Source organism: Actinia tenebrosa, unplaced genomic scaffold, assembly GCF_029948245.1.
Source record: "Actinia tenebrosa isolate PJP-AT-01 unplaced genomic scaffold, QUT_ActTen_1.0 PGA_scaffold12__29_contigs__length_12842862, whole genome shotgun sequence".
NCBI classification, from domain to species: Eukaryota; Metazoa; Cnidaria; class Anthozoa; order Actiniaria; family Actiniidae; genus Actinia; species Actinia tenebrosa.
Genome location: NW_028292572.1, coordinates 2,217,652 through 2,243,792, shown reverse-complemented (window position 1 = coordinate 2,243,792; position 26,141 = coordinate 2,217,652). Strand labels below are relative to the sequence as shown.

General features: G+C 40.6%; 1 protein-coding gene and 1 long non-coding RNA gene across 6 annotated transcripts in view; one reads left to right on the top strand and one right to left on the bottom strand.

Annotated features, from left to right (window-relative positions):
* Positions 1-7,606: 7,606 nt before the first annotated feature.
* On the bottom strand, positions 7,607-11,006 carry LOC148911928 (uncharacterized). The gene is made up of 2 exons (XR_016119459.1): positions 10,893-11,006; positions 7,607-7,930 (listed from the first exon to the last, which is right to left on the bottom strand). It is a non-coding gene; the product is annotated as an uncharacterized LOC148911928 (long non-coding RNA).
* Positions 11,007-11,423: 417 nt separating this feature from the next.
* LOC116296342 (uncharacterized) overlaps positions 11,424-26,141 on the top strand; it is a 33,454-nt gene continuing 18,736 nt past the window's right edge. For 2 of the 5 annotated variants that reach the window (XM_089028196.1, XM_089028193.1), the window contains exons 1-25: positions 11,425-11,593; positions 11,793-11,849; positions 12,605-12,717; positions 12,824-12,897; positions 13,361-13,427; positions 13,513-13,598; positions 14,023-14,077; positions 14,442-14,514; positions 15,420-15,487; positions 15,570-15,668; positions 16,225-16,296; positions 17,041-17,207; positions 18,143-18,221; positions 19,141-19,222; positions 19,569-19,620; positions 20,653-20,737; positions 20,952-21,020; positions 21,697-21,879; positions 22,324-22,377; positions 22,457-22,598; positions 23,186-23,467; positions 24,207-24,338; positions 25,143-25,312; positions 25,863-25,997; positions 26,084-26,141. The exon at positions 26,084-26,141 is cut by the window's right edge and continues 9 nt beyond it. In XM_089028196.1, the coding sequence (XP_088884322.1) occupies positions 11,569-11,593; positions 11,793-11,849; positions 12,605-12,717; positions 12,824-12,897; positions 13,361-13,427; positions 13,513-13,598; positions 14,023-14,077; positions 14,442-14,514; positions 15,420-15,487; positions 15,570-15,668; positions 16,225-16,296; positions 17,041-17,207; positions 18,143-18,221; positions 19,141-19,222; positions 19,569-19,620; positions 20,653-20,737; positions 20,952-21,020; positions 21,697-21,879; positions 22,324-22,377; positions 22,457-22,598; positions 23,186-23,467; positions 24,207-24,338; positions 25,143-25,312; positions 25,863-25,997; positions 26,084-26,141 (2,479 nt within the window). In that variant the 5' untranslated portion in view covers positions 11,425-11,568. Of the gene's footprint in view, positions 11,594-11,792; positions 11,850-12,604; positions 12,718-12,820; positions 12,898-13,360; positions 13,428-13,512; positions 13,599-14,022; positions 14,078-14,441; positions 14,515-15,419; positions 15,488-15,569; positions 15,669-16,224; positions 16,297-17,040; positions 17,208-18,142; positions 18,222-19,140; positions 19,223-19,568; positions 19,621-20,652; positions 20,738-20,951; positions 21,021-21,696; positions 21,880-22,323; positions 22,378-22,456; positions 22,599-23,185; positions 23,468-24,206; positions 24,339-25,142; positions 25,313-25,862; positions 25,998-26,083 lie in introns of all 5 variants that reach the window. The other 3 variants (XM_089028195.1, XM_089028191.1, XM_089028194.1) reach the window with 2 other exon arrangements.

Here is a 26,141-nt window from a genome sequence, read left to right as displayed (position 1 = left end):
GTGTCCGTCTTTGATATTACCGAAAAAATGAGGTCCGCCGAAGCAGACCAATACTTATCTAATCACACAGAGGATTAGCATCCGTCCTCCTTTCAACGTCGAACTTCCATCGACCGTTAACCTTACCAAAGCTGCGTATGTGCGTGTACTCTTCACCTTGAATGACGTACCGCACGCAGTCAGGTGCCCACAATGAGCACTCTTTCCCGTCGTGTTCGAGGACCAACCTTAAACGGCTGATGTCTTCGAAGACGACATAATTTTTTATTTTGTATGTGAGACCTTGGACTAATTCACGCCAGTGTATTTGGTTGACAATCATTATATCTATGAAATATTCTTAAATGCGTTGCCCTTGTCTCCGTAGTCTTGAAGCGTTTGCAGCACCACCGACAGGGAATACGGATGCCTTCCGCGTAGTTGCTAAGGGCACGACAGATGACGTCATAATCGTTGCTAACCATGGTCAGGTAACCATTCGCGTCATACTGCGAAATTATCTTGCGTTGGTCTGCGGAGAGTATGCCATTTCCTTTCGGCGTCTTCAATTCGATGCAAAGCCCTTCATACCTTAAATGCGCGTTCAGTATTAAGAGGTCGGGTTGACCCCTTTGATAACCCTTCTGCCAGCATTTTATGCGTTTGCTGTCAGAATCCTGCAATTCCCCTAAGCCGGGCGCTATGAGCATCTGTGGGTAGAAGCGGCGTATGTAGTCCACGACTTTCTTATGCAGGTCAAACTCATTTTCCATTTTGTAGACTAACTTGTTAGGACTATCGAACCGCCTTTCTATTTCATACTTACCAGTTTTCCTTAGCGTAGGCAGCACCTCTTCAAACATCCAATCACGAAACTCCACGGCTTTGGGTAGCTTAGAGCTAAATATCAGTTCGTATAAACCAGGTTCGGAGATAAACACGGCATTTGGTTGTGAGGAACGATTCGTTCCCCCTTTTAGATCTTCCCACCTTTTCTGGTACTTTTCAGAAACGTGATCTCTAATCGCCTTCCTGGTGTTTTCATATTCTAACGCCAGCGCAACCTCCTTTGCTTTGAAATAAAGTTTATCGCCTTGCACTATGCATTGCAGTTTGGTTTCGTTGTTTTCGAATACGCGAAGCATTATATACCAACGATATTTTTTTTTATCAATAAGCAACGCTCTTTAGCTGATTCATTTCTACACTCAGTTGCGCTTCAGACACCACGAAAACGTAGCAGTTTATTTTGTCGCCGTCGCCCGCGGAGGCATTCTTGGTGCGTTTAATCTCCAATGTTATGCCATCCTGCGTATTTACTAGACGTAAACCCTGACCATGCAGGTCTTCGTCGTTCGTCGTGCGCATGTCGATCCATAACGCGTATTTATCCTTAAATAATTCCTCGGGACTAATTTGGTCACCAAACTTGCGCGCGGCCTCTCTGTACACGTCTGCGGGCTTTATCCCCTGGGAGTAAACCTTGTTTGGAACGCCGTTAATATTCACGCCGACGTTAGTAATGTTGGGGTTATGAAAGGCTTCGGAGTCGCGCTTACCGGCTTCGTAGGGTTTGGCAAACACCAACATCAACCCCGTGAGACTTCTTCGGGGGAGGTTAATGCTTTGGTTGATAACCTCATCCGTCTTATCCAGGAAGCTAAATGTCTTATACATCACTACGTGGACGTAAAGGAATGCCTTCCCGGAGCTGTATTCCATGCCAGCGCTACGTGCCAGATCTTCGCTGTACACGGTCTCGTACTGCAGCTCTAAGTTGGTGATAGAATAAGGATCGACAGCCCCGCTAATCGCGCTGTCCATGCCTCCAATAACGTTTGTAGTGTCTGCCAAGGTTACTTCAAACTGTAACTCGGATAACTGCCTGGGGTAGTACGCGCCATGACTCGTAATCACTTCGAAATCCAGAGGGATAACGTACTTGCTACCATAGGCGGTCTTTACCCTTGTTGCGTCTGCTACTGCGGTTGCTCCGCTGGAGTCCGTAGGCGCGGGGTTGGTTTCACTGCGAAGCTTACGAAGAATAACGCTTCCAATTCCCTGCTCTATCTTTTGTGCACGGTCAAAGGCTGTTAGCCACAGATCCTTATACGTGGTGTACAAATCGTACCTATTCAAATCCAAGAGGGATTCCCCTGCGAACTTGATTCTCATCTTAGAAACGAGGTTCCTACCCACGTTATTGACGGTATAGCGCTTGTCCTTGGTGCTTGGTTGTATTGCTAGGTCAAACCTTAGCGCCAGGGTGCCAGGAACCAACACTAGGTTATCTGTTAGGCGGGGTACGCCTACGTACAAGGTTTCTCCTGGCTTTGCGCTAGAAGGCGTAAAGGTGACCCGGTGAAAGGTGCGTTCCGCTTTCAGCCCGCCAACCTGCTTAGGTAATACGTTTGGGTTTAACTTTGAGCTTATCATATATAATGGAAGTAGAAGGAACGGATTTTGACCCCACTACCGAAGAAGGTCAAGTCGATATTAACGACGAAGAATACGATACGTTAATCCCAAATGACGACGTGTCCCGCGAGTATATTTGGGATAGGCTTCGAAATAGGTTCGGAAGTAGGGCCCGCGAGGCCTGGCGTTCCTTAAAGGACAAGTGGCAATCGAGGAACCCAGGAAGACCTATTCCAGAGTATTTGGAATTGCAAAACTTGGATTCCACGGACCTAAAAACTGAAATGCTAAGGGGGCTTTTAGACGACGTAAGGGAGAAATTTCCAAATGTGGACTTGGCCCGCCTTAATTTCCAAACCGGAGATAAGGGGCAAATTCAAATCCAGTATCAAGGAAGGGATAAGTGGTATAATCTCTACCAAAGGAAAGACTCCGACATGCTCACCAGTAATCTCCCAAAAGAAATCAAAAACGCATTAGGAAGACCTAATTTGGTGGAAAGACTAAGAGAAAACGATGAAAACACCAGCGAAGCCTTTGAAAAGTTCAAGACCCTAATGCAGCGGCAACAAAAAGGCGCTGAGGCGATAAGGGAAGTTGAAGAACTAAAGGAAACAATGGAGGAAAGGGAGGCAGAATACATGCGACAAAACCGACTACTCCTCGATGCTCAAAAGAGAGAACTTAACGATAAAAACCAAAGAATAATAGAAATAAGAGAACAAAGAGACAATGCCCTGCGCGATAGGGACCAAGCCCAAAAGGCCTTCGAACTTGCCCTGCAAAACCTGGATATGAGCAAGGAAGAAGCTAAAAACTTGCATATCACCATAACCGGCTCTTTGGAGGAACGGCGGCAGTTGGTTGCCGAAATCAACACTAAAGAGGAGCAAATCCGGCAGAGAGATCAGGCCATCGAAGACCTGGAGGGGCAAATAGAGCGGCAGCAGGAAATAATCAATGACCTAACTCGTACTGAAGAGGAAAGGGAGGCAGCCCAAAGGGAATCAGAAACCCTTCAGGTGCGCCTTGCGGAATTACAGGCGCAAAAGGATAACCTGGAAAAGGAGCTGGGGCTTACCACCAAGGAAAAGGTAAAAAGAGCCCTTTTGAAGTATGGTATTCCGCTGGCATTTGCGGTTGCTATTAGCACCGTAGTAGGAGTTATCCTATCCACGCTTAAGGCTACAGGCGCGGGCGTATAGAAATTAGGCAGTGGGCTGACGGACTTGGGAAAAAAGATGGCAGCCGGCTTGCCTGGGCTGCTGGGTTCGGTTGTTTCCTTGGCACTTAGGGCTGGCGGTGAACTGTTGAAGTTCGTGGGGAATAACATTTGGATCTTGGTCGTAGCTATTGGGGTGGTCCTTCTGAAGAAGATGAAGGGCTAATCTTATCCTCGTATGTTATGTCGGGCTTATCATCGTCGGGTGCCCGAGGTGTTCTCGACTGGGGATAAGTAAAAATAGTATTCACACCGCCTTGATAATTTGGTATTAGCGGTAGCACGCTTATAGTAGAAATAGGCTTATGACTCCAAACTGCGTCGGTAATACTGCTACCCACACCAATGCTATTTATCCTTGCGTTGCTAAGTTTCGACCCATCGCTGGTAGCATCATCGGGAAATATTTGTAACTTAGCATACTCACAATTAACTATCATATGAAACGTGACCGGCGTTAAGTCTTCTAAGCTAATTTTGTTTGGCTCCATCGAAAAGTGAACCGCTCTTCTGCTGTTCGAAGAAGTCCGATAGGAAGGCAAAGGCTCGTCATTTTCATCAACGAGTCTAAACCCTACGTTCGCGGTAATTCCCGTGTTAATGCAAATGTTGCAAATAACTAACGCAGGTCCGCCAACTTTAACCCACATTCCCGTATCGAACCACTCATGTCCTTCGTACTCCTTCACGTCTAAATAGTGAACGTAGCGCATTTCACTTAAATGTGGATTCATATATTACAGGAAAACAGGCTCCCTTCGTTTGAGGGGTAGGTAACAAGGTTATTTTCTAAAGGCTTATTACCGTCAAGGTGCTTATGGTCTTGTGATTATAAGTCGTATCTCTTTGATCTTCTATGCTATTCACACAAACGCTCCCAGTATCGTCTACACGCATTTGCAGCTTTACCTTCCCATGGCAATCGGCAACCATGTGTAAAGTCCAAACCGATAAATTCTCGGTGCTATTCGCTATGTCTTCGCTCGCATAGGCTGTAGTATGCCATTATCATCCAGGAACCTAAAGCCGACGTTGGCATGACTACTCGCACCAATGCAAATACTACAAAGGATCAATTTCTTCCCTGAATAATTCAAATTCACGGACATGCCCGTGACATCAACCCAAGATGCTTGGGTGTATTTTTTCTCGCCTGTGTAAGTCGTATAAACACAATCTACTCCAGTTACGTAGGGGTTGTTCATCGCCATATATAATAGCTCAGACCAATGCCCGCAACTACTATACCGGCTTTTAATAAGTTGTGGTCATATTCCTCGGTAACCTTCTTTACTGGTTTCTTTGGCGGCACGTACACCTTTTTTAATGGTTTCTCTACGAAGTGAGTAATGCCCTTGGTCATGTCAGAGTTCACGTCATTCACCCCAAACTTTATATCCTTAGTAGCTCGCTGCAGCTTGTTGTTATAACCCACAACGGAATTGGTGTTAATAACCAAATTACTTGGCATTAACCAACAACCGGGCGACAAAGCGTAATCCAGTCGCACTTTAGACTGCTGCACCGCTAATTGATATCTCTGCACCGATTTAGATATATCATTTTCTATTATTGCAGACTCAAATAAAGTTAGGAATTCCTGTTGCGTTTCCTGTGAAGCGCCTTGGGATCCAACAATGGGGTTGCGGGTATTTACCTGCGCTCCCAGGATGCAGTACACGAATGCTTCTATGCTACGGTTAATCCTGGCTAGGTTTCTTAAACCTTTTCCTTTCATTAACACGAACGGATCCCAAGTGCCGGGGTAGTTTGTTTGAATTCTAGTAATTAATGAATTATTGCCCTTATCACCACCCATATCGCTAAACTCCAACTCATCACTTGGATATTCCTGATGCCCGTAGTCGGCTGGCTTCTCACCATTGGCACCCCAAACATAAACTATGCCTAGTCCATGCGTCTTACCCTCCTTATAACGAAAGTCTCTTTGCTGTGGCTTAAACTCGTTAATTAACCTTTCTAGGGCAGCGGAGTCGTAGCGGTTATTCATTGGATCAAATGCCTTATCTCCCGGTAGGGGTACGTTAAGCTCCTTCAACACCCTCCTTACCGTAAAGGCAACATGAAACCGCATAAATGAAATATGAAACATGTCCGCGGCAACACCACAACCTTTAGTGGCGGCCCAAATAGCAAAGTTTAACTGCTGCGGCCAATACCGCATGTTGGGCCCTGCTAACCATTCCCTGGCCTCTTTACCTGACGTATGCTTCAACATCGTCTCTTTAAAGATATTCCTTATTACTACGTTAAACGATTGCTTGCCCACTGGAATCTCTAAATGCGTTACCAATTTTTCAAAGTTGTTTACACCACCTTCAGCGTCGTAAAATGGGTAATCTTCCTTGGTCATTAATAAATTCCTTGGAAAATTAGGTTTCTTTGGGGTAACTTCCTCATGTTTTTCCTTATCTGGGTGTAACTTTTTCAATCCCTCCTCCAAATCCTTATTGGTGTAAACTAAGTCATTAAACTCTTTAAAGTAAATCCCGTCAGGTCTGCTTTCAAACTTCGAGGTTACTGCTTTGGGATACAATTCCTTAAATGCTGCCCAGTTGGCATAATCCCTGTTGTCGTGATGTGGCTGCTCCTCAATATCATTCCCAAAAGCGTCGTACATTAGTATATATAATGGATGTTATACCATCAGCACCTCAGTTGTACCCAGATGTCCCCTATACTACACCTAACGAACTAAACGCCGAAAACTTTCGTCTGAATAAAGCGAACTTAATCCTGGCTTACTTGGAAGGGCAAACAAAACACTACGAAAAAGTCCGAAAAAAGTACGTCAGAGCCCGGAGTACGCTACATAAGATTGCGATAACTTCAGGATCCATATCCGTTGTGTTAACGGGCTCCGGCGTTGCTACTTCGCTTACTGGACCGGGAATAATTGTTGGAGTTCCTTTGGCCGGCGTTGGGGCAGCCTGTGGTATTATTTCTGCTGTTGCTACGGGTATTATGAAAAAGCTATCCACGAAAATATCCAAGCATGACACGACAATAGCTCTGTCAAGGGCTAAAGTAAATACTATTACCGACCTTGTCTCAAAGGCTTTGCGTGACAGAAAGATAGACGACGTAGAATTCTCGCTTATCTTAGCCGAAGAGGAAAAGTACGAGAAATTAAAGTCGGACATAAGGAACAAAAAAACAGTCGTAAAAGATCTTTCCGAGGAATCTCGCAAAAAGATCTACCAGGAGGCAAAAGAAGAGCTTCAAAGAAAACTCGCTCAGTAAATATTTGCTTTGAAAAAAGCGAGACAGGATTCTATTTACATATTGAACGCCGACTGTCTGGATCATATGCAAATTAGTTTCTTACATTCCATTTCCCCTGTGTACTTTTCAAATTTAAAAGTGAAAGTGCTGGTTGCTATGGGGAAGAGGAATGTTGGCGTTGCTATGTGATGTCATCGCCTGGGAATCCATCCTAACAGGGGGTGGTTGGGGTCTATTTTGTAAAATATTTCGTAAATTACGTCAGGATAATAAGGAATATCCTTATCCAGCCGACAAAACATCCACTCGGCTCTGCTCATATCAGAAACCTCGGGAATAGACTTACCGGTAATTTCAGACAAAAGATAGGGAATAGCTTTGTAATATTTCCCTAGCTTTAATTTTTTCAACGTTTTCCGTAGACTTTGTGGGGTTGGCTCTTCTAAGTGGCCTATGATTTTCTTCTTTACTTCGTTGTCTAAATATACCGGTCGATAACCTTGGATATGACTCATCCAGTCCCTAAAGTATTTTATTCTCTTATAAGGTGTTTTCTTACGACCTCCATTGGCGTAATATTGCTCTTTGGTAGCATTTGGTACGGCATTACGAATATTCTTACCACACTCGTAACACTGTGCTGACGTGTCGTCTTCTATTTGCATTTTCTTACCACAACACCAGAAACCCTTGGGTTTTGGAATGTTAACTTTGGATCTTAGACAAATCATACAGAAGTCATTGGTGAACTTTTTACATTCATGCATCGTATATCCAACAAAATATCTTAACCTCCATTTACGGTACCCAGCAGCAGTAAGGGAATCAGCGCGCGGGTAATACCCGACTCGGACGCTGTTACGTGAGCACGGGGAATATCCGTGTAATTCCGAGGGGTGACCGCGAGTCCCCCTTACTGCTGCTCCATTTTATATTTAATGCCATTTATCCTATAGTCAACATTATGAGCTGAAACTTCACCCCCTTACTAATGTTGAGCTGCTCTTTTCATTCCCAAAGTTTGTTCCTGTCAGTGCAAGTTGTCCATTGCCTGATTACTCATAGCTGGGGAATAGAAAAAAAGACAAAAATGAAAAAAGGTTTGAGTTTAGGCATGGACTGAATATGAGTTACTACAATGATACAGTACAAAAGAAATGCCACAACTTCCATAAAAGAAAGTCTAATTTCTATAATTTTCATATTACCCAAGATAATATTGAGAAGGGTTCATTGAAAAATGGTTCACCAGAACATAGACCACTTTTACCAATATTAGTTTTTTTACCAAATAAGTACCAGTCAGTCACCAGTCATGATTATACAGGCCAAATTAGTTTCAGCTCAGTATATCTTGTTTCTGGCTCAATGTTACTGGTCAAAACGACCAGAAAGGCAAAGATTTGACTGGGCAAGTTCCAATTGACCCCTTACAGCTTGTCAGAATGTAGCTCAATTTGGAGAACTTAGAAATAGGTTTCCACCTCTCAGGAGATTGAATTGTTTTTGCTTTATACTCCAAATTGAGCTGCTTTGGCGTCACATGCAAGGGTTCTATTCTAGCCCAACATTGTTCAAGAAAGGGCCATTATTTTTAAACTTGGTAGGTAAAATTCCTAATTTTAGCATTTTTTTGGGAGGGCAATTATTTTCCTAAAAAATATATAGCCATCATTTGGCAACATTGAAAATAACCATGACAATGCTTAATTAAAACAAATTATTTCACTGCCAAATGCTAGTCATGGGAAGCATCATCATTTTATCATCAGGAGGGGGTTGTGCTTTATGTCCCTAAAGATATATCTATCAGAGTATAACAATATAACAAGGTATTACAGTCAATAATAATAATGGGGTTCTTATATAGCGCATTTCACAATGTCTCAATGCGCTTTACATTGCAGTGGAGGAGTTTACGGACTGCATATTAAGGCGCTATTAGCAGCTGTGCAGCTTACAATCATGAGTGATTTATTAGTACATTAGTGTTATGCCTATGGGATAGGCTATTGAACCAGGAGACAATCCTCTACTCTTACACGAATAATTTAACAGTGTAGAAGCGCAGTAAAACCGTAGTATAGTCTATTACCCTAAAATACAGGGCCCAATTGTTCAAAAGCTCGATTAGTGCTAATCTAGGATTAAATAGCCTAATGGGAGTTTAAATTTTAAACTGGGAATATATTGCTGTTCAAAGCACGATTAGTGTTCATCTAGAATTAAATAGTGAATAGTTGAATGGTGAAATATTTATTTGTCTGAATGCTGCATATTTAAGTTATGAAGGTTTATACTTCCAATATGATACTGACTGTGACGTCACCCCAGGCTTCATTAAATATACAAATTTTGACCGGTTCATAGAAACAGTTTTTAAAAATAATCATTATTATACTCAAGGTTTCTACAATGTTCATTGTAATTATGATGCCTCATAAGGGCTAGTGTTTAGTAATAAAAATTAAAACAAATACACTTAAAAGCGGTGACGTCACAGTCAGTAACATAATGGAGGTAAAAACCTTCATACCTTAAAGACACAACATTCAAATGAAGAAATATTTCACCATTCAGCTATTCATATTATGTAGAATCAATACTGAAAGTATCGTATCATGGATTAGGTGCACTTTAATCAACCAACTTATAGCTCTAGCTTTGAACAATGGTATTTAAACCACGGATTAAATAACCCATGATTAGAATATTTAATCTTGGTTTAGGCCTATTCCTAGATTAGTTTAATCAAGCTTTTGAACAACCCAGACCATGCAGTATAGTACAGTCGTATTAAATATAATAAAGTGTACATAATAGATGCCCGGGAGGGGTGAGTGGGGTTCTCCCTTTCTTCAAATGGTAGGGGTGATCTCCAGTCGATTTTGAAAATGATATCTAAAAGGTGTGCATATATTACAATGCGACCACATCAACCAAGACCACCCAAACAAATTTTATATCAAATTCACAAATTACTTTTTTAACGCTGCATAACAGATAAATTAGTGAATTCTGGGTAGACTATTTCTTGTTCACTTTTGATCATACACACATGCACATAAAGTAAAATATGTTTCCATTATTTACATACTAAGTCGTGATTGGCTAATAGTCTCCTTCACAGTTCCCTGCGCTATCTTGAAAGGTAGCCATGCCTTTGCATCGAAGCAAGATGAACGGTGAGTTTGCAATGATAGAGACATGCAAATAATTGTGCAAGGTGTTAAAAAAGGTCTCTATCATTGCAAGCTAATAATAATAATAATAATTAACTTTGTTTATAGAGGATAACACTTGACAGTAATTCAACTGATAAACTTGTGGTCCTCTGTTAACGTCTCTAGTTAATTAGGGACGGGACCGCCATTAAAGTGATCATCCGAGCCACGTGAAGGTCTATAACCATTTGCAGATGTAATTACAAAGGCAGCACCTTCTCCTCAGTTATTTTAAGACCCTGAGTGTTGGTCCGGCCAAGGCTTGAACAACCACCTCCCGCACAACAGACCGACGCTCTTACCAACTGAGCTAACCGGGTGGCGGTTAAGCTCACTGTTTGTCTTGCGTACGCAAAGGCACGGCTACCTTTCAAGATGGCGCAGGGAACTGTGAAGGGGAATATTCGTATGAAACTTTGTCTGGGTGACCTTGGTTGGTGTAGTCGCACAGTAAAAGAGTTGTTCAAGTCATGTTGAATGGATTCCATTGGATTTATCATTATAAGAATTTTTTGTTTTCATTCATGTGTCGTTTTCAATCATTTCACTTGATACAAAGGGAGTAATATAACTCCCCTTCTCACTGGAAGATCACGGCTCCCATACCCCGCGAGCAGCAGATTTTTTTTAACCCTCTCCCATCTCCCAACGGTCGGGGAGAGGAAAAAAACAGGGTTTGGAGATGGGAGAGGGTTTTAAAAAATCCTCTGCTCGCAGGGGTAACAATAAACTGAAATATCTTGACTATATCTTTAAATTACCCCAGTAAAAACACTACAAGCTAAGAGAGAATATTGATTTACCTTAAGATGCAGTTGTCGAGTAAATTGAAAGAAGTATTTGAGAGAATTTTGCAGCACAAAACCAAAAGCAACCTTCCGCCATCTTGTTTCTGACAAGATCAAGAGCACGTGACTAACAGCAACACAGGAACCCCAACCACGATATGATTCTCCCCCTTTCCTTTCCTTTCCTTTCCTTTCCTTTCCTTTCCTTTCCTTTCCTTTCCTGTCCTTTGCTCTCCCTTCATTTCCATTTTATTTCATTCCTATTGTAGCTGCCTGTATTCTTCATTCTTTACGCCTCTCAATAGACCCCCTTCTTATGACGTCAAAGCCGCTCAATATGGAGGACAAAACCAAATAATTTCAATCTTAGAATTGGAAACCTATTGTTATGTTCTCCAAATTGGGCTGCATTCCGACGTGCTACGAGGGGTCTATAGCGGGTTCTGGCCAAGTTCATGGTGATCATGAGTATCAAGTCACTCCTAATCCTTTAAACCGTAATGCTATATATATATATAGTGTCCGTCTCTCACAGTTGGCGTCCTGTTCATATATAACTTGTGAGCCATATCGATGTTTTAGCTTGTTATTGCCGTGCGCAGGCGAAGTGAGGAGCGATATAAACTTACTTGATAATTCAATCTATTGGTGAGCGTAAAAACCCTTAGGACGGTCTTGTGTACACCAAGACATGGCTGGAATAGCTGGTAAGGGTGGTAAGTAGTTTACCCATCACGTCAGGCGAAACACTAAACAAACTAGTAGCGTTGCATGATTCGTACGTATGATAAATTATTTCTCCTCATGATTCAATTAACTTTTAATGTAGTAACAAAATAAATGTTATATAGAACTCCTAAGAAGCTACTCCGTTTTCAACTTGTCCTTTTGTAATTTTTATTTTATGATTTTCAGTTCGTACTATTTCTGCTCTCCTTGTCATTCTTTGCGCAGACGTTGGCTTCTTACGAAGTAAGTATGGCATATACGTCAGTGATGAGGGTATTGACTGGCGGGGAGCCACGCTAGCGGGATGCATAGCTGTTGGAGCTAATCTCTAGTTTAAACAATAAAAAAACTTCAAACGCCGCCGGGTAAAAAAATGCATTTTCCAGGTTAACATGAGTCAAATTCGTCCACATCAACTTCATGGGCGTAACCAAGGATCTTCAGGGGAGGAGGTGCACAGGCAAAAAAAAAAAAAAAGCATAACCATAAATAAAAGAAAATAAAAAAGGGATAATAGCCGAGTGATTCTTAAAAATGCTACAATATGCAGATGCAAAGTGGTCTTCATTTAATCAAAAAACAGTTACATGCAATTTTAAAGCAAAAGGAGATAGACGAGCGGACCTAAAGCTTTTATGGGGAGGGTGGTGCACGTGCACCCTGGTTTCCCCCCTGGTTACGGCCCGGAGCTTCCTGTGGATTCTTTTTTTTTTTTTAAAGGTTACTCAGTTTATAAAAATAATAATTGTATTGGTCTAACATCTGTTTCACGAATTTAATGACTTATCTTTCTATCTTTTTATCAGTCTATCTTTAACGGTTAAGATATTAGACTAATACACTTTAGTAGACCCTAATTCCATTGTTTTCTTTTGTGTCTTTTTGACTATTACACGTTGACTAGTATTTTTTATTTCACGGGTTAAATGCCTTCACTCTAGTATACTGATGCTCTTTTTATTTATTTATCTGCCCTGCACAACCCGTGGTTCACTAAGGTTCTGCGCACTATGTTGATGGCCTGGAGGATTTGAACAATGCAAATGTCCAAATCGTGTATCCAGAGCGACTCCATCATCGTACGCGACGAGACATCCCAGCTGGAAATACAGTTAGTAAAGCTTTTAGCTCTAACAAAACTCGTAAACTTAACATATCTTTTCCAGTCAAGTCCAGGCTTATCATAAACTGTTTGAACGTGATTTTTTTTCCAGCAGAAAAGCTATGATGAAGCAAGGTTTCGAGTTAAAGCATTTGGCAAATCTCTAGTCCTCGATGTCATTCGAAACGAGTGAGTTTGAGATCAAGGTTCAAACCCGGAGGGGGTACTCCGCCAGAATTTGGGTAGGGGTGTTCCGCTGGGATTCTGAAAGGGGTACCCTGTTTATGACAAAAAAAAATCAAATTTGTAGACCCTGTTTATGACAAAAGATATAATTAATTGCACTGAGTTCCTGTTTCAATTATCATGTCACCTCACGTATCGTTTTTTTACGACCATGATAACCAGTTTCGATCAATACGAAAGTAGAAACCCTGAATATGACAAGAAACTCAGGAAGAACTTGGAACTTGAGTGAAATTGCATACCCTGTTTATGACAAGAAGCTTGAGAAACCATACCCTGTTCAGCGGATCTTCCATGTATAGTCCATATATGGGAGTGCCCCCCCCCCCCCCCCCGGGGGATTCAAATCATAATTCCTTTTAAAAACGTACCGCTATACATTTACGATTATCCCGGTTTTCTCCAGGGCTATGGTCTCAGAGGACTTCTTTATACGTTTATATAATCAAGAAGGAAAACAAATAGATAAAAAGGTTTGAATTGAATTATCAGTTTTAAGGAAAATAATGCGTTGAATTAGAAGTTTAAGAATCTTAATGCTGCTTAACCTAAAATCAGTCTTCAGGTAAACAATGTCACTATCAAGGTCATATTGAAGGTCATCCCGAATCATCTGTGATGCTGGATACGTGTGACGGTATCAGGTATGTATAACATAGCCACGATATGACGATCGCTCTAACTGGTTATTCTACTGGCTAATAGCCTGAATAAACACTGCGACGTCTTTTGGTAGGGGAGCGAATGGACATATAAAAAACTGATGTCTTTGTTATTTACAATAACAAAAACGATAAAAACTTCTCATTTTTAGCGATCAAAACAACCAACGGAAAGAGCGCGCGCTCGTTGACATCAGCTTTATCTGTCTGTCCTCTTATTGATGATGAAAAATAACCAATCAGCGCGCGAGAAATTTGTAAGTTATTGTAAAATTGTGCTTGCTCAATATTTTTGGGGGGATTTAAGCAACCCCTCCTGAATGGTCCATCCCTAAATGGCTTAATGTTAATGCGTAAACCATGCCAAACCATGGTGGGTCATAATTATTTTTTCTTTTTTTTTTAGTGGAATAATAGAAGATGAGAGTGAAACTTTTTCGATAATGCCATTAAGAGCAAAGGTACGCATATACCTGGTCAAAAAAAGTTGTCATCGCCACAGACGATAGACAATAGGCGATGCATGGGCGCGGAAAAGCGATAGGAGATAGGTCATTCCAAGATCAAGAATAGCTGGAATGACTTGTGTTTCTGCTTCTTATTCTCGTCAAGAGCATGGACCTTAGTGTTGCGACTGATTCAATGTCCTTTGTATTGAACCAAAGCATTTCCGTCTCGGAATGACCTACCGCCTATCGCCTTTGGCGACGACATCGTTTTTTTTTTTTTTGTTGAAATAGCTGTATAAAAAACAGATGTAATAATATAGATGCATGAGTTGAAATGAATCCTAATTCCATTCATTTATTTTTTATTATTTTTAAGGGTTTGAATGCGCATCGAATAATACGAACAAGAGGATCAAAGACTTCAGACTTTACACAAGACTTCAGTTGTGGTATATTAGCCGAGAACTTGTAGAACGCGTTGCATCTTGGAGATATTTTAGGGAACGCTTTCATAGTCATATAACCTGGTTCTTACTAGCGACACAACCAGGTGATCTGAGGAGAAAAAGTTAGCCAATCAGAATCGAGAAAATTTACAAAACAGAGGTTTTGTAAATTTTTGCAACCACCAAAAGAAAAATAAAATACTGATACGCGCTTGATAATAGTGACACAATAATTCGTGAGTTTTATATTTTTATTCCAAAGGCGGGCATGTTTTTTTACTTTCGCTGATTAATTTTCGCAAGCTTCGTGACACTTCAGTTTTGCAGTGACGTCATTTCTACGTCACTATTTCAGATCGGCTGAAAGCCGACGCAAACATTAGCATAAGCACAAGCCAACGCAAGAAAAACAAAATCCTTCGTTCTCTTGCGCTTGCGTGAAATTGCGTCTGCTAGCATTAAGCTCCGTTTACACTGGCGATTTTTGCTGCAATTTTTGTGGCAATTTTCGAAAATATGAAATCTTTTGTCTCATCCTTCAAAAGAGACATTCGTCTAGGAAAATCTTGGTACCCTGAAAAAAACTTTACAAGTAAATTCTTTACCATTATTTGTTATGGACAAAACCGCAAAAAAATCGCAGCAAAAATCGCAGCAAAAATAGCCAGTGTAAACTGGCCTTAAAACGTTAATTGTCGTGTAAATTTTCCAAAAAATTCGTTTTTGATGCATAACACGTGAACTGGCTGATGAAAACGTCCCTCAAAATGCCCCACAATGCAACGCATTCCTAAAATTCCGGGAAAGCTTATCAGAATTATACTATAACTTAATGCTTTACTCTTATTTCCTTTCATCAATACTCAAATGTTCTTAACTGTATTCTTTTCGCATACATTTTTTCAAAGGTACGAGCTCAAGAAATTCTACCAACGATGTCTCTACCAACAATGTGAAGAAGAGATTCGGCGATAGGGTAACATAACCCATGTTTATTGAAGGAATGTGTTCTTACACGAGAAAATAAATTTAATTTATCTACATATTATATTTCTTAGATTCGTCGTTCCTTAGCTATTGACCCTCTTTTCCGCTCGCACATTCCTGTTAACAAGACACGTTATGCGGAGCTTATTATTATCGTTGACAAAGTTATCGTAAGTACAACTCTCTGAGCAATCCAACTAAGGGACGGAGCATGAGCAAGTGAGAGGGGGAAGGGTGCAGGGGGAGAGTCAGTTGAAATCCCCAAAAATATCGAACAAGCACTTCACAGCCCCAAAACTATCGTACAACTTCTCTTTTTGGAAAAGAAATATCGAGCAATCACAAAAAGAAATTACGTGCAGGGATTGACGGTCAAATAAAATAAAGTAAATAAAAAGTAAAATAAATATCGTGCAACATGCAAAATAAATTCCTCCTTGCATCCCCCCTCCCGCCACAATTATCTAATAGTCCATCACTAATTATATATCAGGATTTTCCCAAGTCTAAATCAGTGTTTTCTCGATCTACAGTTATAAGCAGCATGCATTTATACTAACTAAATAAAGAAAAGAAAAAACATACCTTTATAAATGAACTTGAACATAACATTTTAGCAGCATTTTTTCAATCTAGAAAAACAATTAGGTTGGTGCGTTGGTAATGTATAGTTGTTTGCAAATAGTCTACGATGAATCTTTTTCTTTTTCTTCTTTGATTTGACAGTACGATAAGTATGGTAGAAATACAAGTGACGTACAAAGAAGAATATTTGATTTAGTCAATGCTATCGATATGGTAAGCTTGCTTGTAAAATGACCTGGATACCTTCGGGACCAGCTCTTATAGTGTCTGCCTTAATTAGAGAGGTTTACGTCTTAGAGGAAGCTGTGCGATTTTACTATTCTATCAAACGTTATGCACTAGCGCAGCGCACTGATTCTAAAAATAGCTTAAAGATTCGGACAAACATTGCATTCTGTTTAACCGCTACGAGGATTATACGAACCGATTTTATTATTTTTACTTAAAGTTACAATAATAACCCATGTAAACTAAGATCAACTGCGATCGGCTGTGAAAATTATCTGCTGAAAGTAAACTTGTAAGTTTGTTTGTCCGAATTTCGCCTTTGTCTTCGTTTTTATGACGTCACGGTTGCGCTGCGCTATTGATTATGTTGACAAAAACAATGTCATTATTTTCTGTTTGAGCAAACCTCGCTTCTTGGAGGCGAGTAGGAAAAAACGCAACGATTTATCATAATCTATCATATGTTTTATCCCAAGCAAATGTTTTAAGGGGTATTTCCGACCCTATAATACACTCAACAAAATTACACGATTCTGATTGGACAAGAGGAGTACAATTAAATCCCGAATTGTACTCTGTAGAGTCCCAATTAAGTTTCTCAATTTTGTTGAGTGTACTATAAACAAAAAATCGCACAATCTTCTCATACAATTCAGAATTTATAGATGTTTTGAAAGTTCGCCTAAAGGCTCGTCCAATTTTGAAAATTTTCAAAACATGTTTTCATAGATCTACCAGAAGATCAACATCCGCATTGTCATCAAAGCGTTAGAGATATGGACCCACAAGGATTTGGTACCGTTTAACGAGAAAGCTGGCGAAGATCTTAATAATCTACAAAAATACAGAGAAAAACATGTAGACAAATACGAATGCGATGTTTTGCACCTCTTGAGGTAAGATAAATATGTACGAATTATTAATGTGCGTACTTACTTATTAATGGAATTCTTCAACGATACGACGGCCATCTAGCCAGGGGACAAAACAAAACGAAGATGACGGATAATATATATAGTTTCGTGTGCTTGTCTTTCTTTTCTGGGTAAAGGCGATCGATGTGCCGTCTTAATTCATCTTTTGTTGTATTCTCTTGTGGTGAGCTGTTAATATCAATCAACGTCATTACTGTAACGAAGCTTTATTTGCCCCCTGGATATCCCACAATGCCTTGCAATCCAAGATGGCCGCCGTACTGTCGAAGTAGTCTAGAGACCTGTCCGTTTCATTATATAACTGAATGAACCAATGAGCTTTTAGTTCAAGGATTACTCATGATTCTTTCGATCAAAAAATGTGATGACGTAAAAATATGATACTTCTAAGTCGGTAACATAGTCCTTTCTGAGATAGTGAACATGGTTCATCGTGGTTAAGGTTGGGTGCAAACGTCTTTTGTTCATAATGCCTTGTAGTTATATTTGCATTTATCCTTTAGGTCGTTCAGTGTTGAGCATATGATGTCAGTCTAAACAAATAAGAGTTTCCAAAGAAACTAAATTAATAAACGTTCGACATTGCACCCTTAAATGCAGCCAGTGGAGTGGCTAGTTTGGTGTTGTTTGTATCTGATCTAGACCACAATGAATTCTGTTTATGGAGCTGTGAACAGTCCTAAGGCCGGGAAAATTTTGGTAGGAAAAAGGGGGCATGTGCAAATTTTGGAAGAAGCTACAAGCCTTGCTTAGGGGGGATCGTATTTTTTCGCATGACCTTAAGGGGGGTGTTAAGAATTATTCTGGACATTTCAACTTTTCACCTGGCCCCCCTTCCCCCTGCCATACATTATGAACGCAGCCTAAGAGCTTTTGGTTTGATTGTGTTGATCCAGGGGCAGAGAATGGGCAGACCACGGAGGAATGGCCTACATGAGGGAAATGTGTACTATTAGATCAACTGGTGTTGTTGGGGTGAGGACAAACGCTTACTCCTTTAATATTAAGAGAAAAGAGTAAATGGTTTGAAACCAGGTCTTGAAGTTTTTTGTGAAGTGTGATCATCCAGGTGAGTGTAGTCTTGAGAAAGACTGTTGTTGGTGGTGACTGACACTTCGACAACTTGAGTGGAAGTCATCTTTAGAGTCCAGTAAGAAAACGAGACACGGTCGATGGTATTTACACCTCTGGTTCCTTGAATATTATACCAAGGGACGGATCATTAGATAACTGAGGAGTTGTGTTCATTAGAAGATTCTAGAATAATGTACGAGTAATAGAAAATTCTAGAAAGTTCTAGACATTGATAAGTTTCACGCCTAAAGTCATGTATAAGTTTATATTCCAGAAAGCTCTAGAAAATTGTTAAAAATAGGTATGATGTAAGTTACTAAAATCCTTCAGAACAAGTTGCGAAAACCCTCCCCAAAAAATATCAAGCAAGCACTTCTCCTACAAAAAAATATCATGCAGCCTGTCCTTTCAGTAAAGAAATATCGAGCAAAAAACAAACAAACAAACAAACAAACAAACAAAAATTGTGCTCAGGGGTTGTTACAAAAAATAAATATCGTGCAACATAAATTCCTGTAACCTCCCCCTTAATTATCCAATGGTCCATCCCTGAGGATGTTATGGTCTGGTATAGGATCATCATCGAATGTGCGGCTTAGCTTAGAATCAAACCCGCTACAACATGCATGAACTAGACTCACACACGCACAAAACGATGCAAACTATTGGGGTTACTTTTATTACACTCAATGAATTTCAGCTAGGCCCTTCTATATCGAATTAGATTTAAACGTTACTTTTGGCGCTATGAGAGACAGCTCCTGAGCAGCGCGTTTACCTTTTTAGAGATAGTTCAACATTTTTTTTTTATTGATTGAAGTGGAATGAATGGAGCATTGTTGGTCCTTGGATAGCTCTAGCTCACGAAATGGGTCACAATTTTGGCTTTGACCACGACGACCGTGAGTACACTATGTTAAATCGCAATGTCTGACGGGTTCAAAAGGTGGAATATTAACTATTAGTAAAAATACGCAGGTGATTATAGAAGATCTCGCGCGCTGATTGGTCGAGAAACTCACACTATCACACGATAATCACCCCGAGCGAAAATCCAAAATGGCGGCCAGCCGCTTTGTTGCTGTTACCGGGAAAAAATGTCTTTTATCTTCTTTTTTTTTTTTTTTTTTGAAAGAATCACCTGTGTATTTATACTAAGACAGCAAATAATTGCTAAATATACAACAGCTTTCCTATATTATATGTTTTTTGCTTCATATCTGATTTCATATGACTGTTATTTTGCAGTTAAGAATTGTAAATGTCTGACTCCACGTGGATGCATAATGCGGACATTTAAGTAAGTACATTAGTAAATGATTAGAGGTTATTGCCATTTTATGACGCTAATACGGGTTTATATTGGCGGCTAGTTGGGGAAAATATATCCCGTATTTGCCTTAGTCGCGAAGCCGTCAATATAATCCCAAATTGGCGTCTCAAAATGGCAATACGTTTTGTACCGCGATTCATGATATCGCGAAGTAACTCTGTTCTGATAATACGGGTTTATATTGGCGGATTTCTGCTGATCAAACTCGCTATAAAACGAATTGCTATACTTAAAAAATTTGTGCAAACCCTTACCTACTATTTATTCTGCTGCTAGCACTAGTGGTCCCGAGGGTCTTCAGTTCTTCACTATCAGAGCATTGTCGTGTCTCTTTTGATACAAAAACAAAAAAAACCCCAATTACATAGTTAGTATACCCTGAATTCCAGAGGCGCTTTCGCAAAAGTACTTTTCAGTAATAGCTTTCTTTCTCGCGGGAGAAACTCCGGACCACTTCACCGTGATGTTCACTTCTATGGTGACCTTTGTTTCTTCCTTTCTTCAATTCCCTTCTCCTCTCCCCTTCTCATCCCACCCATACCCGACACATAGTAGAACCATCCCCGACCTAAACCCGACCCAAACCCGAATCATACCCGACCCATACCGGGACACATATAGTCCTGATCCATTACCGACCCATGCCCGACCCATGCCCGACCCATCCCTGACCCATACTCAACCCATAAACGATCCACACCCGACCCATACCCGAACCCAAACCCAAACCCAAACCCATACCCGAACCCATACCCGATCCATATTCAATCCATGCCCGATCCATTACCTTCATTAAACATATGCGGCACAGACGTCTGCGGCACACATATATATGCGCAGCGCAAACTACTCTTGTTATTTGTCCGTCTTTTATTTTCGTTTGTAAATATATAAAAAACGTTTTTGTACTTTTCTATCAATACATCATGTGTCAATAAAAGTGGAGTTGAAGTTGAAAAACTGAGCACAAAAAATTTGACTTCTTGTACCCTCACACAGAACAAGAGTACCAGGGTTTTCTGATTGCAACCTGAGAGATCTTCAAAAGATTGATGATAAATGTTTGTACAACGTACCAGTCAAGGTATTGAATCGTCCAATCTTGTATAACTCAATATAAATAGCAAAAAGGTCGTTGGATTGTCGCTGGATAGCGAAGCTACAGAGATTACGGCAAATCAGCAAGAAAAACAGTTTTTGAGCTAAGAAACAGCACGATAAAAATTAAATGCGATAATGCTATAACCTATGTTGTAGAATTAAACAACAATGGTAGTTTTGTATCAATTCTGTTCCAGAGCATTAACCCTCAATGTGGAAATGGAATCAAGGAGGTTGACGAAGAATGTGACTGTGGCACAAAAGAGGTACTTTTATATATACAGTATATAGTAGATGGTGACAGAGCAGAAAAATGACAAGGTTGCTACTTTCGCATTTTTTTCTTTCTCTCTCATTCATGCTAAAAAACGTTTAGTGTTTCATTCGTGTCTCTTGTGCTTTAAACTTTTCAAACAAATTCTGCTAACCTCGAGCAATTCTACTTCGATCAAAATATCATCTCTCCCAACGTTCAGGGCGTTATATCTCAAATACACATTCCTTAAATTTCCCCAAATTTTGGTGTTTTGTTTTGTCAGCCCCAAAAGAGTCTGTTTATGAAATATAAAGCTTATTAACGCATAAACGTCGAAAGTAGAACCCATTTTTCTGCCCTGTCGTAGATGGTAGCACTTAATAGCCACTGTCTAACAATCCTCTGCTTCTATGATCGAAATAGAATTTAGAAGTTGATTTTTGGAGGAGGGAGGAAGACCGGAGAAACCGGAGAAAAACCGTCGAAGCACAGGAGAGAACCAACAATCAACTTTACTCACATACGACACTTAATCGAGGAATCAAACCTTGGTCGCATTGGTGCGAGGCGAGCGCTATCGCCACTACGCCACCCTTTCAGAGAAGCAATGATTCGTAGCTTGTACAGATTTTCAGTCCAAATACAAACACACAATACAACTCTGAAGTTGATGTATTTGTTCTTAGAATTGTGCCATTGTGGATCCATGCTGTAACCACAAGACTTGTAGACTTCATTCTTCGTCTCAGTGTAGTAATCAGCATGACAAATGTTGTAAGAACTGTCAGTACGCACCCACTGGATCGATATGTCGAAAGGCTGAAGGACCGTGTGATGTAGCCGAGGTTTGCACTGGACAATCAGGCCAAGTAAGAGAACAATATTGAATACACACCATGTGTAACATTCAAACAACGTTGCGCGTGGCTGGCATTCAATGAAGTAGACTTCCTTGCTTCCTTGCTTCCTTGGTTCCTTGCTTCCTCGCTTCCTCGCTTCCTCGCTTCCTCGCTTCCTCGCTTCCTCGCTTCCTCGCTTCCTCGCTTCCTTCCTCGCTTCCTCGCTTCCTCGCTTCCTCGCTTCCTCGCTTCCTCGCTTCCTCGCTTCCTCGCTTCCTCGCTTCCTCGCTTCCTCGCTTCCTCGCTTCCTCGCTTCCTCGCTTCCTTGCTTCCTTGCTTCCTTGCTTCCTTGCTTCCTTGAGTGCTTCCTCGCACGTTGCTAGCTTCCCTGTTTTCTTGCTTGCTTACTTCTAGTTCATTTCTTGCTACCTTGTCATATCTAAATCACTAATGTTTCGATGACTGCTCACTTAGTGTCCTCCAGACGATCACCAATCAGATGGAACAGCCTGCCATTTTAATGATTTAGTAAGTATTTCACAGTAAGCTAATACAGTCGAGTCATACGATGATGATAATAAGTAACTGTGTTACTTTGTTGTTAAAGGAGCTGATTGGAAACAATATTGACAACAGCATCAAAATATCAAGACTTCCAAGTCGAATAAAAGCCCGTTTTGTTAGAATCAATCCACAACACTGGCAAAAACATATCTGTATGAGGACAGAGATCTATGGATGTGATAAAGGTGAATTTTGCTGGAGACGTGTTTCTGTATCGAATAGGGCTTATAACATGACAAAACTTCTAATTATTTCGCTGGTAATTCAGTTCGAAATTAAGGGAACACCCGACTTGAAAACAGAGGGCTATTTGTTCAATAGACTTTTTTTGTCGAGGTGCACTATTATATTAGAGATCTAATGTCATCTTAAAGAGTATCATTTATTTGTTTAACGGTTGCTCAGTAATTAGAGTGAAGTCATTAAACCAGTGAAATAGATATTAGACTAATACACTTTAGTAGACCTTAATTTAATTTTTTTCTTTTGTGTCTATTTGACTATTACACGTTGACTATTCATTTTTATTTCACGGGTTAAATGCCTTCACTCTATGAGAAGACACATGAATATGGATATGACTTAAACATAGAATCGTATTGTCTAGGGAATGACACGTGGTCTGAAATGGGTAAATTTTGCATCAAAACGAATTACGTCTTTTCCCATCAAAGAATCCGATTTCATTCCCGGAGTTCTTTTACTTTCGCTTTGAAACACTCAATTATTTTATCTCCTATTACTCATTATTCTTTCTATTTTTGTGTTTTAGTGCGTAAAGCTAGCATTACAACACCATTACGATCCGACAACAATTTGTTTGTTGACGCTGACAACGGTTTCTGTGATGCAGACGACGTTTCCGAGCTCGTTTTTAAACCCTTAGAACATGTCAGAAATACAAACATACTGTTTAAGTTGACCAATGAAGGAATCTTGATACATCAATGCACTGGAAACATGGTTTGCCCAAAAGATAGTCTTGCTACATATGGAACAAAACTTGTGGTTGCAAAAAGCTGTACTAAGCAGTCAGCCAAATTTCAAAGAGTAGGTAAGTGACATCCAGTATCATTAGGATACCTTTAAAACTTCCAATCTTATCAATACCCTATACTTCTGAGCTGATGCAACTCAAAGATCGAACCCTGAAGCAAACTCTCTCATCTAAGTCAGGGCATGGCTAACTCACAGATAGAACCCTGAAACAACCTCTGGGCTGATCTAAGTCAGGGCATGGCTAACTCACAGATCAAACCCTGAAACAACCTCCGGACTGATCTAAATCAGGGCACGGCTAACTCACAGATCGAACCCTGAAACAACCTCTGGGCTGATCTAAGTCAGGGCACGGCTAACTCACAGATATAACCCTGAAACAACCTTTGGGCTGATCTAAGTCAGGGCATGGCTAACTCACAGATAGAACCCTGAAACAACCTCTGGGCTGATCTAAGTCAGGGCATGGCTAACTCACAGATAGAACCCTGAAACAACCTTTGGGTGATCTAAGTCAGGGCATGGCTAACTCACAGATAGAACCCTGAAACAACCTCTAGGCTGATCTAAGTCAGGGCCTGGCTAACTCACAGATCAACCCTTAACAACCTCTGGCTGATAGGATGGCTAACTCACAGATCGAACCCTGAAACAACCTCTGAGAGGAGAGTATACTACCACTACACCACCCTTGATTCCCACACTCTTCCTGATGCTTGCTATCCGGGGTTATCGTAAACTAAGTTACTTTGTATAAACTACACTATATTAATCCAAACTCCGACGGTCTTTAGGTAAATCTTTAAAGCACGTTGAAAGCGGATTCTGTGTTCATCCTAACGGCGGCTTGGCTCAAGATGGAACCTCTCTGGTATTATGGAAAGGATGCAAAGGCAAAAACATCGCAATCACGTTTGTAAAACCAGGTATTCTTACAACACAAGGGCACTATTTTTAAATGCCCTGCATTTAGCTGTTTTTGATATTCTGCGAGCTCCCTATTTGCAAGCCGCACGCTGAAATTATTTTTTGCTGCAGTCAATGAAAAGTAATCAATCGGTACCTTTTATGTTCTTGACTGGCGGCAGTGAAAAACTAATTTCACAACAAGCCGTTAGAATATCTGATTTCACAGAATATCGAAACCTCAGTTAAGAGCGAGGATAATAGACTTCTTGCCTCTTACCTTGGGCGTAATGTTCTCCCATTTCAGACCACGTGTCATTCCCTTGAGAATAAGATTCTTTGTTTGAGTTGTATCCATATTCATATGTCTTCTCGTGTGCAAAAGTTAAACAAAGAAATGATACTCTAGGGAATGACACGTGGTCTCAAATGGGGGAAAATTACGCCCAAGGTAAAGAGATCTATTGATGCTTCAAGTATATCATGCCAGAACCACAAGCCCTGGTAACTGGTTTCTGCCTAGCTCTCGACCACGTATTTGCTCATCACAAACAAATAATCTTGAACAAACTATATAGTAGAGACCTTTAGCAAGACGTTCTTGCTAGGTGTCGCAACCTAACAGCAATTCGACGTCAGGCGTTTTCCTTCAAACTTTCGACATTTATCAAGGCGTCATAACGACGTTGTCGTTTGAAGAGCCGCCATATTTAATTCCATTGATGCTGGGTCTGATCCCTAGCTGTTAGCGGTAAACCTGATACTAAGGATCTATAGTAGCTCTAGAATGTGTAGCTTATCCATGTTCAAACTTTAATCCCAAGATTGCGAGATAGCGCTTGGAATGGAAAGCGGACGCATACGAAATGACCAAATTAAAGCGACTACTTTCCGAAGAAACAAAGAGCCCGTCAATGCCCGATTGAATGGATTCAATGCGTGGTGCGCAGGGCAATCAGATAAAAGACAATATTTACAGATCGACCTTGGAAAGGTAATAACACATTAGTAACATTTAAAAGTATTCTAGCTGGGAGTTAAGGGGCGTGGAGTAGAGGTAGTGTAATGGGAAAACCTCATAATTCGATCTATGATTTAGCAGTGCCCTGACTTAGATCAGCCCAGAGGTTGTTTCAGGGTTTCATCTGTGAGTTAGCCATGCCCTGACTTAGATCAGCCCAGGGGTTGTTTCAGGGTTTCATCTGTGAGTTAGCCATGCCCTGACTTAGATCAGCCCAGAGGTTGTTTCAGGGTTCTATCTGTGAGTTAGCCATGCCCTGACTTAGATCAGCCCAGAGGTTGTTTCAGGGTTCTATCTGTGAGTTAGCCATGCCCTGACTTAGATCATCCCAGAGGTTGTTTCAGGGTTCCATCTGTGAGCTAGTCATGCTGCCCTGACTTAGATCAGACCAGAGGTTGTTTCAGGGTTCCATCTGTGAGCTAGTCATGCCCTGACTTAGATCAGCCCAGAGGTTGTTTCAGTATATCGATAATAATTGAAGGCTGTTTTTTCCTATTTAATGCTGCTATTTAAATACTTTTAGGTGAAGGTCATAAGTGCTATTGCTACTGAGGGCATGTATGACGGTACTCGCGTGACCGGATATAAGTTATACTACAGTAAAAATGGCCGGCAGTGGACGGCCTACGCCGGAAGAAGAAAATTCCAGTCGAAGAACGTAAGGAAACATTTTTACTTTAATCTAAAGCATTTATCAAAAAACCATAACAAAATTCGTTTTAACATGTTTTGTTCAATTTTCAGTCGTATTGCTTCCGAGGGAAGTGTTCTGCGACACTCAATAGTCAGTGTAGAGATCTCT